Genomic DNA, 18,677 nt, shown 5'->3' on the forward strand with positions numbered 1-18,677 from the left:
TGCGGAACAAAGTCACCCAATTTTCAACTTGGAGTCAACTGTGTGTGTTCTGGTTACATACAATTACATCTCTAGTTTGGTTCCTTATTCTAATGGCAGAAACAAAAGAACAGTAAAATCTGCAGGGGAACAAGTTACCCAATTCCAACATGGAATGATATGGGTTGGGTTTACACATAATTACATCTGTAGTTGAAGGGTATAAGGAATAATCTTCCCCTGTCAATATCTAGTTATTAACCATCTAAACTAACTACGTGATTACATAATGGTACAAATTTCACTATAATCAGTGAGTATGTGTTCCTAATACCATGGCCTAGATTCTAGTGAATACATGTATCATCATATTCTCTTGAAAAATTTACCACCTTTCTTTCCCATGATTATTCCTGCATCAGACGGGAAAAGATATTTTGTATCTGGCCTCCATTTCAACTCTTTGAGAGTAGAAAATAAGGTTGCCAATGCAGGAGAGATATCACTATCCTTTATATTTTTACATGAGACTACTCTAAGGCACTCTAGCTCCTTCCAGCTCTCAATTACGGACTCCAAACCTTCTGTTGTAAGCAATGAGCATCCTTCTACGTAAAACAATTTTACCCGCCTGAAAATACACCACCAACAACAACTGTAATGTAACGTACAAACAACCCAAGTATTTTGGCTTGGGCACCACATCCATATAACTTATCAACTAAGAATATCCATAATATAACCACCTTTAAACATGATAATAAATAATAAAGATATCAAAAATATGTTCTTAAATTCTGCAAGAAACCACATCATCCGTTTTTAATATCACAAAAAGGGAAAAAGTTCAAAATAAGCTCTAAAACGTCGACCAGACCAAAACCAGAAGTTATAATTACTTATTTTCAATTTCATCAACTTTTAGGTTTCTCTCTACACCTGCAAACCAGATAAACAATGCATACGATGCTAGGAAACAATTAAACACCTACACACCACAAAAATTTCATGAATTTGACTTTATTGAAGTGAAAAATAAAATGCTTAAAGTACGATAATGAAGATACACCCGTCCTTAATTTAAAACTGGCCGAGTTCAGTTAACAACATATTATAATTCAATAATTCGAATATATCTTTATGAGTCTAATTTGTCTTGCACTAATCAGAATTCACTCCAAATATGAAATTTGAAAGCAATTATTATAAAAACAAAAAAAAAAAATTACACATACACCACAATCCATAATTAGATGATAGTGTAAAACGCTATTATTATTCTCAAATTCAAATCAACATGGATATATTTTTATGAGCTTAATTTTAACACTCTGACAAGTGTCAATACAAAGACTTTACCCTCTCAACCAATTAGAAATCACCATAAATACAAATTTCAAAGTAAATATTACAAATATCAACAATCTTCCTATAAACCACAATCTATAATTAGATGACGGAACAAAAAACTTTATACTGATAGTGCATTATGATTAAATCCTAATTTCATTTTCTAATACCACACATTTTTCTCTCTTTCATTTCACAAGAAACAACCCCAAATTTCAGAATGGACCAACTCTAATTGCACATTCATAAATTCAAAATCAATGATAAAATTATGCCAAAAAAAAAAAAACCAAAACTTAAACCCAATTCTTCAAGTGTTTAAGATTGTTTCTCAATCAGAATTGAAGTTTCACCCCAGTAAACCTGGTACCCTACATTGACATTTATCACACAATCTATCTACCGAGATAAAACTTCAACGTCAATTCCGATAAGAAAAATCAACAAGAAAAGCATCCAAGAGACTGAATCCAAGTTAAAAGAAGTTGCCACACTACATTACCTGCAAATAACTGCCAAACTGAAAGTGCCATCATCCAATCCCCAGCAATCCTGAAGAACAATCTCCCTAGCATTCCTACACACCGAAAACAAGGCGGCGACGCTATTCCTATCTCTCAATTGACACTTGTGCAAGTGGAGCCTCTCAAGGGTCTCACAGCACCCCAAATGCTCCTCCAACCCAGGGTTCCCATCAATCACCCTACACGACTGAATCCTCAAGGTCTTCAAATTCTCACAAAACGAAACCCCCGCGAGCCACCCATCATCCATCCTATGCTCCACAACGACCAACTCCTCCAACATCACACAGCACTGCCCAATCGCCTTCACCCCATCAAAGCTCCCCTCGCACCCAACGAGCTCCAGCTTCACCAGCCTCCGACACCCCTGGGCCAGAATCGTGAGCCCAATGTCCGAAACCACGCTCTCATAGAACCCCTTCACGCACCCCACGAGCCTCACAATCTGCAAATTCCGGCACGCCGCGACGCCGCGCAGGACGGCGTCGTCGCAGCGCTGCAGCTCGAGCTCCTGCAGGGTGGCGCACTCGGCGCCGACGGTGAAAAGGCCGGCCTCGCTGGCGCCGGCGACCGCGAGGGAGCGCAAATTGGGGCAGCCGGCGGCGAGGGTTTTGAGGCCGGCGTCGACCGCCTGGGGCGGTAGCAGGTTGTGGTGGCCGAAAAGCGAGGCGGAATCGACGTGCATCGAGACGAGTCGGTGGCTGAGGACAATGCTGGAGTTTTTGGGGGAAGAGAAGGCGGCGGGGACCAAATTGACGTGCGTGAGGTTGGGGAATCGGTGGGTTAACCGAGCGGAGAGGATGAAGTTCCAATCCAGGACCTTTAGGGTTGGAACCAAGCGACCCTGGAGGCTGAGCCAGCGCTTGCAGACCAGGGAGTTGGCGTTTCGCTGCGAATCCGGATGCTTCGAGAAGATTCGGAGGAGAAGCTCGTCCGAGAGGAGGAGCGTGCGGTCGGCGGTGGATTTGGGGTCGGAGAGGTGCATGGCGGCGAGGACCATAGGGTTCAGGGGTTCCCTCGTCGCGTGGAGCCACGGCTTTGGCCTTTAACTGAGTGAGGTTAGGGTTAATGTTAGTGTTGGTGTTGTTGGTGAGACGAAACGACAGCGTTTTGAGGTGGTGGAGCGAAGCTTGGCATTCACTCCCGATCGGCGGTGCACATGCAGTGAGTGGAGCAGAGTGTGTGTGTTTTGTGGAGCATCAGCGCAATGTTATTCTTTATTGTTTATCTCTCTAACAACCAATTTGTGTGTGGGTCTCCATTTTTATTATTTTCCAATCATTTTTCTTTGCTTTTTGTTTTCTTCTTCGTCTCTCCAACGTCGACCTATTTGCCTATTCCTATCACTAAAGACAAAATTTAGTAGCACTCTTTTCCTATTTTGTTTGCTTCAAAATCCAACTAATTTTATTTTCGCCATGGATTCGTATACATATTAGACATCCATTTATTTTCCAAGTAATATTCAATCATTTATATTATATATTAAATTTTAATGATCTAACCCTTAAATTGGTCTTTTAATTTAAAAATAAGATTTCATTTAACATATTTTTATAATTAGAAAATACTTATTTTAAAATAAAATGTGCTTATACTCAATATAAAAATATTATGTTTTATGATAAAAATAATATTTATTTCTTAATTAGACATATGCATGTCATTTATTAAGAAGAAATAAAATATTTTATTGTAAAGAAAAATAATCAATGAGAAATGGATGGTTAAGTTGAGAGAGAGATACATATAAAGACATATGGAGAGTACCATGATAATGTCATTTTAATGTGAGAATAAAATTCCTCGATCTCAATCCTTAAATTGAAATAAACGACTTAGATTAAGATATTACAAATAAAGTTATAATGTATTGTCGCCAATATATAGTTGTTCTTATAATTATCATTGTCATTATTATCATTGAAACTTCTATCACTGTTGGTACCAATATCAATGTGATGGTAGCATGATGGGGGTGCAATGACAACGACAACAACTATAATGGTGGTGCTAATGTTGATGATAACAATGATAACAATAATGATGGTGTGACGACGATAACGATGGTGATAATAGTGGTGTAGGAATTTTCAATGGCAGTGATGGTGGCGATTTCAACGGTGGTGGAGATAGCAAAAGTGATGGAAACAATTATGATTGTGATGATATATGATAAGTTTCTTTGTAATTTTTTTTAATTTATGTCATTTATTTTAATATAAGGGTTGAAATTGAACATTATCATTCTATGAAAATGACAGTGTCATAGTACATGCTTCTTATACATATATACATATATATATATATATATATATATATATATATATACACACACATATAGGAATCTACTTACTATGAGAATAAATTTACCTAGACTTACTCCACTCAATAACTCATGTTCTATATCAAAATTGAATGATTCAACTAATAAATTAAAAGTTCTTAATGCATAGAGCAAATTTACAAATTTTTAAAAATTTTAAAAATTATTTGATATTTTGTTTCATTAATTCAAATTGACGGATAATCATAAAAATAATTTATATGTTGATTTGAAATAATGAAACAGAATATCAAATAATTTTCAACTTTTTTAAAACTTTGCAAATTTGATCTATATATTAAGAATGTTTAATTCAACGATTATATTGTTAAAATTTAGTGTAAAACATAACTTATTGAGTAAAGTAAATTTAAATAAACTTACTCTTAAAGTATCTGGATCCCTCCTTTTATATATATATATATATATATATATAAAATAAAAAAGTGAATATGTTCAAAAGATTATTATTTGTTTAAGCATATAATATGAAATCAAGAGAAAATCGGTGAATAGATGCAGGTATGATAATAGTTTTTGTAGCAAGGTTACTAGTCTACAATAGTACTAAAAGAGATGTATATAGTATTGACCGACTAAAACCCCTTTAGAATGTGAATTTTATATTTGATTATAAAGAAATTTGCAAATGATTAAAACTATTTAAGAATTAAAGTTTTATGTATAATTACGAATTCAATTTATAAATAACTCATGTCATTTCAAACATTTCGATAAGATGACATCATATCTCACATTTTTTTTAACATAAATAATCTTAATATTGATTTTGAATTATGATTTTTATGTATAATATTTATGCTTAGATGAATGGCTTATACGTTTAATTGCAAGTGATGTATTTGAGTTAATGAATGAGACATGTTTACATGCATGAATATCACACATTAGACATTATGATAACATAAAATTAAATTCATGTGATGTTTATGGTGTAACGATCTGGCAGGTGCATATATTTTATAGCTCAACATTTTAAGTAATGAAAAAAATAATATATATATATATATATATATATATATATATATATATATATATATATTTGTCTAGGGTTAACATGCAAACATGTCTCTAAATATATATGTTACAATAATATGTGTGTGTAAAATTCATCAAATAAAAATATAAATGTATATCACTTAGTGAGACTACAACACAAGCTACATTAGAGTAACATCTAAGAATAAGAGTCTAGTACATATATTAATCCACTACACAACATGATTTCTTGGATTTTGTCACCTAGACTAGGAAAGTCTAGTATTTCTGTTTGGGATAAAACAACTTAGGTGTGAATCTTAGCATACATAACTAAGCCTATATGACATTAGCCTATATGAACCAGTCCATCGATTACTCTCCAAATATTGTGCCCCTTCTAGTACTTAGTTAGAGATTTTGGTCCCTAACCTTGTACTTTATTCAGTTAGTCAGTACTAAACTAATATGACTTGACTTTACTTCTATACAGTATCAACGAAGGACCTAGAGGAAACTCAACACTCCATTTCAAGAGAGAATTATACTAAAGAAGGGTTTTCAACAACCACAACATCATATCCTCATAAAAGATATTCATCTTTTTAAAATATCTATCCTCTAGTCCTAAGTGAATCAACACAACATAATTACACGCTTCAAGCATTCACAACACAACTTCTTTGAACAATATAAAACTCATTTTGTCAATGAACTACTCTAACTTCATAAAATTTCAACTATAATTAACTCTCAACTGTGTCTACTAAAATATAATAATATATCAATGCCTAATGTTATTCAGGTAAAAAGTCTTTTCCTAACCCACGCTCGACACCACAAAATCTATGCCTAGCATTCTATAGGCAGAGAGCTACTACCTTGATCACACTAATACCACTGAATCTAGGCCTGATGTCAGCAAGTTAGAGAGCCCTCAAGACAATCATGTTTGATGCCCTTCAACCTACAGTCAATGTGATCAAGCTAGAGAATTCTCCTCTAACTCACACCTGACATTACAAATCATATGCCCGATGTTAGTGAGGTAAAAAACCTCTGACTTGCTTCACTCCCGGTACCATAAGTTGCATCCAACGTGATGGTTGTAACATCCTGAAAATTTTTACTAATGTAATAATTAATTGTTATTATTATTTTTATATATGGAGATTAATTCTTATGATTATTTTAACCAATTAAATGGATTTTATAAAGTATTTTAGATATTTTTAATGAATATGAATATTTTAATGATAATTATTTACGAAAAAATATTTTATATTTTAGTAGCCCAGAACGGGCCGTTCCGAAATTGGAAAGGGTCGTTCCAAACTACTAGAATAACATATAAATCTTGCATCGAAACGGGCCGTTCCAAGACATGTTTTTATGAGAAAAATTTGAAACCAGAACGGGCCGTTCCGGTTTAAGAACGGGCCGTTCCGGTACATGATTTTATAAGAAAATTTTGAATCCAGAACGGGCCGTTCTGAATGAAGAACGGGCCGTTCCGGTTACATTTTTTACATAGCATTAATAAGTCCAGAACGGGCCATTCCAGTGGCATATTTTTGAGGTGACGAAGGAATCCAGAACGGGCCGTTCTGGATTTGGAACAGGCCGTTCTGGCCGCGGCCTGGTGCCTATAAATAGAGCGTTTTGCACTCTTTAAAATTCATTTCTTCATTTTCTAATCTTTTTCCTCCTTTCTCTCTGAAGACGAAGGGGAACCTAGAGGGGGCGACCATCAAGATTCGACTCCTGCTTATCGAGGTAAGGGGGGAGTGAGAAATCTTGCTCTAGGTGTGAGAATATATGTTGGGTAGTGGGATTGGCCCCCAATCCTGTGTTTGCTGTATTTTTTTGTATGCTCATGTATGAGGGGTTTCTCCCAATCGTATCTGTTTTACTTATTATTTTTCTTATATGCAATTAATTGTATGATTTAGAGTGCTCTATGGGTTCCTATGGGAAACCCTATGAGAAATAGGCAAAATATAAATATTTTTTGTTTTGATTTCTGATTGCTCTATTGTATTCCTTGTTAAATGTAATGTGTAACTATGTGATTAATTTTGAGAATAAATATGTTTTGATATGATTTAGAGTGCTCTATGGGTTCCTGCGGGAAACCCTATGAGAAATAGGTAAAATATAAATATTTTCTGTTTTGATTTCTGATTGCTCTGTTATATTTATTGTTTGATAAGATGTAAAAAAATATGTATTTAATTTTATAAATTAACGAGTTTTGATATAAATTAAAGTGCTCTGTGAAGCTTGGTGAATATGATAAGATAATGTGATAATGTGAAATGTGATTGAGACATGAGATATGAAATGTGATAATGAAATATGATGAGATAATGTGATGATGTGATATGACCATGGGAAATGATAATGTGATATGAGAATGCATAGAGTCTTGATTGACATGCATCATTTGCATAAGTGTTTTAAGGGTACGATATGGAATACACCGCCAGAGAAGGCCCCCTAGTGTAAAAGCTTTGGGGATTAGTCCTTGGGGATAGCTCGGTTTGGAAGTCCCAGTCTCGCCCATTGTATGCATGGGATGTATCTTGCGCGGCTTAGCTATCCCGACGAGACTCTGATAGTATATCCTTCTAGTGAGAGTGCGCAGAGGGTGTGACCTGACATGTACTCCTAGACTACTCTTCGTGTATTGCTAGCGGCAATATGCCATGTGATGTTTTACTGGCGCCACATGCATGATAACATGTAGTCCGTGTCCATACACGTGCATTTTCAATGTTATATAATTAATTGATATTTTTATGTCTTGGATGAGTGAGATGTAATATTGTTATTAATAAATCTCTGTTATATTTGTCTTGTTTGTGTTTGACTATTCGGTGTGTATTTCTACACTGTGAGCTAGAGTGAGATGTTTCTCACTCCCTTTTCTTTTTGTTGTTCTCCTTTGACTGCTGTACAGGTGATTATCAGCATGAGGCTGGAATTGTAGGTGATGAAGCTTAGGCTTCAGAGTTTGGCTTTGCTCTGATAGGACATGTGACATCGGGGCGTAGATAGGATTAAATTAGAATGTTCACTTATTAAATTATTTTTGGAGACTTTGCTTTTGTTTTATTTTTTTTAAATTTTGCTGATTTTGTTAAGTTATGCATGTGGTACTCTCTATCTGAACACGTTGGATTTTTTTTTCTTAATTATAAAATGTTTTATTATTCAAATTTTATTATTATGTGTTATGATATGCGGGGTAGAGGGTGTCACAATGGTGATATCCACAATTGGTAGAATCACGATTTTGGCTCCCATCACCAGACATTCAATTCAAAACAACATGCAACACAAGAAAACACAACTATACATCATCCTCAACTTGAATATATCATGAATTTTAAAATGCAACCAACCAATAGCTCAAATCATCACTTTCTTCTCAACCTCATCAACAACCAACAAAAACCCAAAACATAAGCATTTCATCCTCAAATTCAATTAACACAACCACAATGATGTACAATTCAAGCAATAACTCAACCAAATAGTTCAACAAGTAGATCTAAGAGCTTCCCTTACCTTAGATCACCTAGAACAAAGGTAGAAAAAGAAGATTCAGATCCTTCGGGGAACTTTGCATGACAACTTTGAGAACTTTGATTCTCAGCTCTAAAAGCTTTGAATCTCAACACAACTACTCAATCTAACTCAGGGGAAGGGACCTATACTATTTATAGAATCAAAAGAAGGAAATAAATTTATCTAGCTCCAAAACTTCTTTCTCTAACCTCCCTCTAACCTTTCTCTAATTTTTTTTTTTAAGGAAATGAACTTATGAAGTTCAATTCTTAAAACAACCTTATATACCTTCCCCTAAACTCGGTCAACTTTGACATCATCTCAAAATATTTCCTAAACAACTAAATTCATAAGAATTCTTTAATCCTTATGGTGTGTTTGAATTATTTTGAAATTCTCTCCCTCTTTCTCTTTCTTTCTCTCCCTCTCTCTTTCTCTCTCTCTCTCTTTCTCTCTCTCTCTCTCTATATATATATAATCTATAAACTATAACATAAACATTTTTCATGTATACATTTTATATCCAAATTTACCTAAAATATTAAATTACTATTTTTTATTCATTTTTGTAAATTTCACACTTCAAACCATCATCCACACCTTTCAATTACCACCTAAATAAAATGTAACTACTCAAATGCAAAGTAAAACAACTCTTTTACACATCAAATTATTCCATAGAAAAGCATTTGAATGATTATTAACCATAAAATAATAAGTTGAAAAGTATTTATGGATACATGGATATGAGAAGTAAAAACTATTTTATAAATTTATTACATTTTCCATTTACTTAGTTTTGATTATTTAAAGTAAGAATAAGATTTATCTATAGCTTTAATTTCTTTTTCTACTTATCATTAAATATTATACTAATCAATTAATATTAAATCATTAAAAAAATTTACATCCCAAAATGGACAAAAAAAATACTCCTTTTATAATAGGCTATATATTAATTTAGATTTTTTTCCTTACAGAGTTCTACAAGTCGTTTAAGTGAAAACTAATAAGATAAATAACCATTACTTATACTATATTCATCTATATTTTTATTTTATTTATGATAAATATAAACATACATATATATAATATTTTTTTTTAGTTACTATTGGCTTTACAAGTTTAGTAAAAGAACACTTATTTTAAAAAATAATATTTATTTCTACTTTTAACATTAATATATGGAAAAATAGTTGAAGTGTGATTTTCTAGTTCATTAAAAGTAGTACTTTTCATTGCCATTTTAAAAAAAAATGAATTGTAGTAAATATATAAATTTGGAATTTATGAAAATAAAAGTAAAATATATATTAATTTAGATAAAAATAATAATGAAATAATTAAATAAAAGGATTACAATAAGTTTGACGTGGAAATTCTAGTGAAAATATTAAATATTTATTATATTTGAATACATTTTATTTTTTTACAACAAATTTTTATTTGATTCCTTGTCTTTATATATACTTTTAAATTTTTTAATTTTAAAATTAAATCAGTATTTTAGTATGTAAAAGACATAAGATACTTTTTTCTGTAGATATAATTTATAATAAATAAATAAATACTTTTGAATATATAAATTATATTATAATTAAAATTCACAATAAATAAATATTATTAAATATATAAATCATATTACATTTAAATTTTTTATAAATAAATAATTTTGAACATATAATTATATTTTAGATTTATGATAAATAATTTATATTAATACATAAAATTATTTTTAATTATTGATTTTTATTTTAAAATATTAATTATTAATTAGAAATAATATAATAAATACAAATGAAATAAAAAAAAAAGTTAAAAAAAATTCATAAAAGCTCTCTCATCATAGAAAAGTTACTAAAACGTTCTCATTAAATAAAAGTTCCTGAAAATACTTATGTGTAAGATGATTATTCACACACACATATAAGAATATTTGTTACACCACACACATATTGAATGTTTTGTAAAACTTTAAGCCAATAAGTTGAAAATTCCTTACAAATGCCAGTTTTGTTGGTTACGTTAGAGAGATGGATTTGATAACTCAGTTTAAGGATTTAAGCTTAGCTTGTAAGATTAAAATTAGTAATGTGAGATAAGAAATATTGAGGGTAACTAATTGTTGAACCAAAGATAATCATATACGTAAAATACTCTAATTTTGACGATAACAAAATAATGACCTTGAGGGACTAATATTTTTCTAAGTCATTACTACAAAAAAATGTGTGATTTGTGGCGGTTGTTTTGGTGGTTTCTGGCGGTTAAAAATTGCCACAAATTGCATTTTCGGCGTAATATACGCCGGATCTACGGTCGTCAAAAACCGTTTGCGACGGATATTTTGTAAAAGCTGGTTTTGAGCTAGAAAATTCAAACTGTTTCTGGCGGTCTGAAACAGCCACAAAATGCATTTTAGTTTGATTTGTTTGACATTTTCTGGCGGTTTAAAACCGCCACAAAATTGAAGCTCTTTGACTTGTTCATCATTTTCTAGCGGTTTTAAACCCCCACAATATTCATTTTAATTCTACACAACTCAAAGTTTCTGACAATTTTAAAACCCCCACAAAATTTTTATTATATTTATTTGTTTACATTTTGTGCCGGTTTTAGATTGCCGAAAATATATTTTTTATTTGTCTCAGATTTCAACAATTTTAAACCATAAAAAAGATACTTTATTTTATGGTAATTTTTCTTTTTAAAATATATTTGAAATTATTTTAAAAGCGCATTTTTATTATAAATCGACAAATAATATTCTATATATTTTAGGTATTTATCAAATTATTATTAAAAATTATCACTAACCATATTAATCATTAAAAATTAATAATGACTATATTATATTTTTATTTAATTCAAGTAACTTATAAATAAAAATTTTACTTGTCAAATTCTAGGATCACTTATTTAGTAAATTATACCTATAATAATAATAATATTTATGTGTTTTGTATGTTTTTTGTTCAAATATAATTACATAATGATACATTAAATTAACAACTTTTAACATTATAAAAAAATCAAGACAACATCTAGTCATAGGTCTAGCATGACATTTTTTATTATTAAGACATTAAGATCCATCAATTCTAAAACATATCTGACATATTAAATAACTCAATCAAATTCATGATCAATGCTCAAAAGCAAAATATGTAAATTATCCCAAAATTAATCTTGCTTCAAATATAAAAACATAATGAAAATTTATGAATAATGCAAAACATGAGACTATGCACTATCAAAAGTGTTTACTCAGAAACACTGCAACTATGCACTATATATTATTAAAAAGAGACTAGATCAAGAACAAAAATTTATCTAGACTAGTCTAATTATTTTATCTAATAAGAAACATTAGGAAATTTGAATTTCTCAACCAACTTACTTGCTTTTGTTGTATTCGAATTCAATGTGCAGACAATCTTCAATTCCAACTTCCATCTGTACAAGGTAAAATATTATGAAATATAATTAAGAAATAAAAGTAGCCAATAACAGTTGAGGTAAAGCACAAGGCAATAAGCCAATAACCATTTAAAAATGGGTAATTAAAAGGAAATGATTGAGGTTGATGAAATAACTTCAATTTATTATTGCTTGAGTCATTGTTACTTTCAATTAACAGAAAGTTGTGGACATGAATTACTACCACAGTTTGTACAATGGCAATGAATATGTGCTAGACGACATTAAAATTCAATTACCATGACAGTGCTCACCTTGATGCTATTGTTAATTTGTGGAGGTGGAGAATAGTTGCGAACCTGATAGATAAAGATAAAGAAAAAAGAAGAAAACATACAAGTTAATGAAAAAGGATCATAAAAACTTCTATATATATATATTTTTTTTCTTTTTAGTTTTTTAATTTTTTATATTTTTGAGGTGGTGATTGGGGATACCTCGCCCATTAGTTACAGGGGATTGATCAAGATCAATTCTATTTTTGTCCTTAGGTGATGCTCCGAAGTGTGACTGTGTACTTTGTCAGCCTTCCTTTAATTTACCAACCATTTCACCTTGTTTTTGGTAATAAGAATCCATGGATAGTGACTGTTATGTTTACTTCTATTATCATCCCTGGAATTACTGGGGGCTTTTTTCTCAATGGCATGAATATCCTCATTCAAGCCATCTCTATGAGATTTATCTTTGTGCACAGAGGCTTCACGAAGTGTTTTTCGCCATGCCTTATGCTTTCACCCTGTTTATCTATGGATCTTCGACCTGTTTATTCTGAACTAGATTTTCCAGGAAATGCTCGATTGAGTTCTTTGGGTAAGCTAACACTCGAATTCCAGATAAATCACTCATGCTAACAGAAATTTATCTTAAAGGTTTCAACACTGCTAAGTGATACCATGATGGAAGAGCATGGGCTAAAGGCCCAACCACTAGAGCTATGGCCAGGAGATTACTTGAAGATTTGACTATTTCAGAGCTTAGTGGGCCCAATGGGCTTGGTGGGCCTAGGGTGCTTCTCACTTGGGCCTTCATTGATTAAACACCATGTTTTATTGCATTACTTAGTATAGGAAGTTACTTTGATGTTTGGTCTTGTATTTTGACCATAGAATAGGGTTTTTGTATTTGGGCTTATTTTTGGGCTTCTTGAGCTTCGGGCTTTTGATACCCAATATTAGGCTCATTCTTCTTCTTGTAATTTTTCCTATTCATTGTATTTTCTTGACCATTGTATTTAGGTCATTAGATTAGGGTTTAAGGAGGATTTGTAGTCTAATTGGATTAGGTTAAACTAGGTTTAATTTAGGATGCATTTAAGTTACATTTTGAGTCACATGTTTGACGCCACCTTGGCTGAACATGTGTGACTCAAAATTAACCCTAAATGCATACTAAATCAAAGCCAAATGCACCTAGCTCTAAGTGTGACCGGTCACCACATGTGAGCTAAGTTTTGAATTCAAATTTTTGAAATTTGAATTCAAAACTTGGCGCCACATGTGAGGCTTTCACATTAGGCGCCAAGTGCTTGATTCCGAATCCTTTTAAATGCCTCCTTCACACCTTGTAAATTTTACTTTGAATATTCAGAAATTTGAGAGCCATTGAGCCAAGTTTCTCCCTCAAAGTCACCGAGAATTTCTCTCTAGTTTTAGGAGTTCACCATTGTTCCTTCTCTTTGAAGTGGACAATCCATTGATGCTTGAGCTTGGATACTTCCTTCTAAGCTTAACCTCCTTCCATTCCGAAAATCTCTATCTACTTAAGCCTCCATTCCATTCGGTTTGCATCTCCATTGAAGAGGATCCGAGCTAGGTGAAGAATAGGAGAAGAACTACATTCACTTTTCCTACCTTCACCATTAATTTTGGTATCAAGAGCAAGGTTCTTCAAGAAGATAAGTGCTTCATCTTTTTGTGTCCGAATTTGTGTTCAATGTGTTCTTCTTGTCTTGTTTAAGTTTCGTTGTGGATCTATATGTTTTGAATCCTCTTGTGTTCCATAGATCCATTGGTTGATTGTTTTTGAGTTTCTTTCACAATCAACATGAATTAGGACCTTTTTGCTTGTGCTTATATTTTGTTTTCTTTGAGTCTCTCCATTCTTGTATGTGTCCGTGATTGGACCTCATGCATATGCATTAGATTTTGGTTTTTAATCTTGTTTTGTCTTAGAAGTTCATGTTTAGTCCTTATATGTTGCAAATTCCTTGAATAGCATGTTTAACCTAGTTTTATTTTGAATTTTGTGTCTACATGTTGCTCTCGGTTTGCTCTAATTTGTGCCTACCTATATGTGCTTTTTCTTTTACCTTATTGTGTTCATAATTTTCTATTAGTCCTAGCAAGTTTCTTTAGAGTTAGGTTTCCATTGTGTACTTGAGTTTTCAAATCACTTTCCATTGAAAAATCTTATAAAAATTTTTGTGACTCAAAATTTCAAGTGCTTAATTCTACTTCTAGTGCACTCTTCTTGTGGATTCAATTTTAAAAAAAATTAGAGGCTGAAAACAGAGATAAAACAGAGCCTAAAACAAAAGAAAAGTTCTAAAGTTCAAAAGAAAAGTGTGCAAAAAAGAATTCAATACAAAAAAACCTAAGACTAGTGCACTAGTTTCTCATTTTCACTTGGATTTTTACCTAATTTTTGTAGTCTCGGTTTCTATAGCTTGGAATCATAGAAAAATTTGAAACAAAAGGCAAACACCTTCTCTGGAATCTTAATTTGAAAATAGAAAAAGAATAAAAAAAAAATAGTTAAAGCATTTTAAATAGAAAAAGTCGTGAGGTGTTCTTGGATAGAAATTCACTTGATTCCTTGTTATTGTTTTGACTACTACTTTTTCTATACTTATCCAATTGCTTTCAATTTTTTTTTGTTTTGTTCATCTACTCTAGTACCTATCTAGGAACATTCCTAACTGAGTGCTAGCTTTTATTTGGAGTCTTAATTTTCAGTTTTACTTGTTGAACCTTTTTGTGTCTTGTCATATACACCTATTACTCTTTACTTTTGGTATAAGCTTTCCAAATTGTGCTTTATTGCTTGTCTAGTTTTCTTTCATTAAATTCCCTGTGCTGGAAGTGGCCTCAAATCCTCTCTCAAGGATCAAGCATTTCTCAACAAAGAGTAGGAAAAGTTTGGACACTAAGACTACAAAAATTTGACCTAATTTAGTGACCTAGCTTTTCCTAAACTTCCTTCACTTGAGTGACCATTCCTTTCACCTTGTGAGGCAGCCACCATTAACCTCTTTGTTGTGTTTCTTTTGCAGGTCCAGTAGCATCATATTTGAAGGATTAGTGGCGGATTAAACACTTGAATAAGTGTTGAAAAAAATTGGACAACAAATCCGTCACTAATTGGTCACTAAAGCCATCATTTACTTGCTTTCTAGGCTAGTTTACATTTTTGCAAAATCTCTTGTATTTTAAACCAATTTGTAAAGCTTGGAGGGAGTATTAAGAAGCTGGTCAGGTATATCTAACTCCTTGGTAGCCTACTCACGTGTAGTACTAGTGGAAGTGGCTTAGAAATTTCATATGTTTCAAGCTTCCACTTAGGGAACCCGACTAGTTACTTATCTTTCTTCCTTTAAGTTCCTTGTCTTTTAATTGCTTTATTTTGATGCCTTGAAACATCTAGAATTGTGTAGTTCTTAATTGTTCACGTTTAGCTTAGCTTTCAAAACAAACCAATTGTGAAAAGTATTCAAAATTTTTGTGAAAAGTTTTGGGGAATTGGAAGTACCATAAAGGAGTTTAGTGATTTCCACTTGAAAAAGCTTGGTTATTAAGTGGCTCTTTGTAGCTCACCTCCCTTGATAGTGCAATTTGTACACTTAGACTTCCAAGTGCTATTTTCATTCCTAGAAAATACCAAAAACATTTTATACCTTTTGCATAGCATACAAATTCTTATTGTTTAATCATGAGTCATCATTCTCCAAGTAGTAGTGACTTTGATACTCCTAAAAGTTTTAGAAAAATTGTCAAGGAGGTTGAAGCACTAAAACTTTGGAAGCATGAAGAAGTACTTCAAAAACAAAAAGAAAAGATTGAAAGAGAAGTACAACTTCTTGCTTTAGAAGAAGAGATTCAAAAGATTAAACAACAAGAAGCAAAACTTTTAAAAAAATTACATAAAAACAAAAGTCAAAAAAGTTCCTCAAAAGGTTCCACAAAGAGTTCCAATGACTCTCCTAGCCAAAATGAGGATAGCCTAAACCTTGATGCATATTACCAACCCCATCCTAGAAGAGTCATTAAAGAACCCAAAGTGAGGGAATCAAGGGTTGATCTCCCTTACTTTCATGGAAAAGAAAATGTGGACGCCTACTTGGATTGGGAGATGAAAGTGGAGCAAATCTTCACTTGTCATCAAGTAGGTGAGGAAAGAAGAGTTCCTCTAGCCACCCTAGCTTTTCAAGGATAAGCCATGTATTAGTGGACATCCTTGGAAAGAGAGAGAAGACTTCACAATGATCCTTCCATCACTTATTGGAATGAATTGAGGAGTGCTATGAGAAGAAGGCACATTCCTTCTTATTATAGTAGGGAGCTTATGGATAAGCTCCAAAGACTCCAACAAAAGAATATGAGCGTTGAGGAGTATAGGAAAAAGATGGAGTTGTATCTCATGAGGGCTGGGATAAGGGAGGAAGAAAGATTGACCATTGCTAGATTTTTAAGTGGTCTCAATTTTGACATAAGAGATAAGGTTGAGTTACTCCCTTATAGGGACCTTGATGATTTGGTCCAACTTTGTATAAGGGTGGAACAACAAAACTTGAGAAAAAGCTCTTTTAAAGGCAAAACTCAATCTAGCTCTTATGTTAAGAAAGACTACAAGAGGGAGGGTCAATATGATTCCTCTAAGAAATTTGGCAAAGGTCTTGAAAAAGAAAAAGAAAATGAAAAAGAGAAAAATAAAAATGTTGTCACTTCTAGTAGTAAGACTAGTGACATCAAATGCTTTAAATGTCTTGGGAGAGGCCACATAGCTTCTCAATTCCCAACTAAAAAGGTAATGATTTTGAGAGGGCCAAGATGTTTTTAGTAGTATTGATGAATCTAGTTCCACTACTTCAAGTGATAGTGAATCAAGTGAGGAAGACCATCCAATTGAAAGTGCATATCCTTGTGATGGTCAACTTCTTATGATTAGAAGGCTTCTAGGAAGCCAACCTCATGAGTCTCACCTTTCACAAAGAGAGAATATTTTCCACACAAGGTGTAAAATTCTTGATAATGCTTGTTCTCTCATTGTGGATAGTGGGTCTTGTTGCAATTGTTGTGGTACAAGGTTGGTGGAGAAGCTTGGTCTTACTATTATTCCCCATCCGAAACCGTATCAACTTCATTGGATTAATGAAGATGGGGATATCAATGTTGATAAACAAGTGAAAGTCAAGTTCTCTATTGGTAACTATGAAGATCAAGTGGTTTGTGACATAGTTCCAATGGAGGCTTGCCATATTTTGTTGGGAAGGCCATGACAATTTGACAAGAAAACCATGCACAATGGCCTTACCAATGAAATCACTTTCACTCATAAAGAGAAGAAATTTGTACTTCATCCTTTGTCTCCTTCACAAGTGATAGAGGATCAAGTAAAAATGAAAAAGAAAAGATAATAAGAAAAAAAAACTTAATTAAAAAATAAAAGAAGAGAAAAAGCATAAAGCTTCAAAGAAGAAGGAAGAGAAATCTTTTTCTATAGAAGGAATTCAACAAGAAACTTTAAAACAAACCCTAATTGTTGAACAACCTTCTTACCTTCTTCTTTGTAGAGGTGTGCTTAAGTGTTATAATTTAAGCATTGAGCTTAGTTCTTTACCTCCTCAAGTTTCTCATTTATTAAAAGAATTTGATGATGTATTCCCTAGTGATGGTCCAAAGGGCCTTCCTCTTTTTAGGGGTATAGAACATCAAATTGATTTTGTGCCTGGGGCTAGTCTACCCAATAGACCAGCCTATAGGACAAATCCTCAAGAAACTAAGGAGATAGAGAACCAAGTCCAAGAACTTTTGGATAAGGGGTGGGTGCAAAAGAGTTTGAGTCCCTGTGCTGTGCCTGTATTGTTAGTGCCCAAGAAAGATGGAAAATGGAGAATGTGTTGTGATTGTAGGGCCATTAACAATATCACAATCAAGTACATGCACCCAATCCCTAGACTTGATGATATGCTTGATGAATTACATGGTGCTTCTATATTTTCTAAAATTGATCTTAAAAGTGGTTATCACCAAATAAGAATTAAAAAGGGTGATGAGTGGAAAACTGCTTTTAAGACCAAATTTGGATTGTATGAGTGGCTAGTTATGCCTTTTGGTTTAACTAATGCACCAAGTACATTCATGAGGCTTATGAATCATGTCTTAAGAGAGTGTATAGGAAAATTTGTTGTTGTTTATTTTGATGACATCTTAATCTATAGTAGGTCT

General features: G+C 32.8%; 1 protein-coding gene across 1 annotated transcript; it reads right to left on the reverse strand.

Annotated features, from left to right (window-relative positions):
- Positions 1 to 3,107, reverse strand: LOC109818018 (F-box protein At5g07670). The gene is made up of 2 exons (XM_083065594.1): positions 1,832 to 3,107; positions 1 to 610 (listed from the first exon to the last, which is right to left on the reverse strand). The coding sequence occupies exons 1-2, from the start codon at positions 2,851 to 2,853 to the stop codon at positions 346 to 348; spliced, it is 1,287 nt and encodes a 428-aa protein (XP_082921720.1). The 5' UTR covers positions 2,854 to 3,107; the 3' UTR covers positions 1 to 345.
- Between the last annotated feature and the right edge of the window lie 15,570 nt (positions 3,108 to 18,677).

The sequence above is a fragment of the Cajanus cajan genome, chromosome 10 (assembly GCF_000230855.2).
Source record: "Cajanus cajan strain Asha chromosome 10, NIPB_CcT2T_4, whole genome shotgun sequence".
Taxonomy (NCBI): Eukaryota; Viridiplantae; Streptophyta; class Magnoliopsida; order Fabales; family Fabaceae; genus Cajanus; species Cajanus cajan.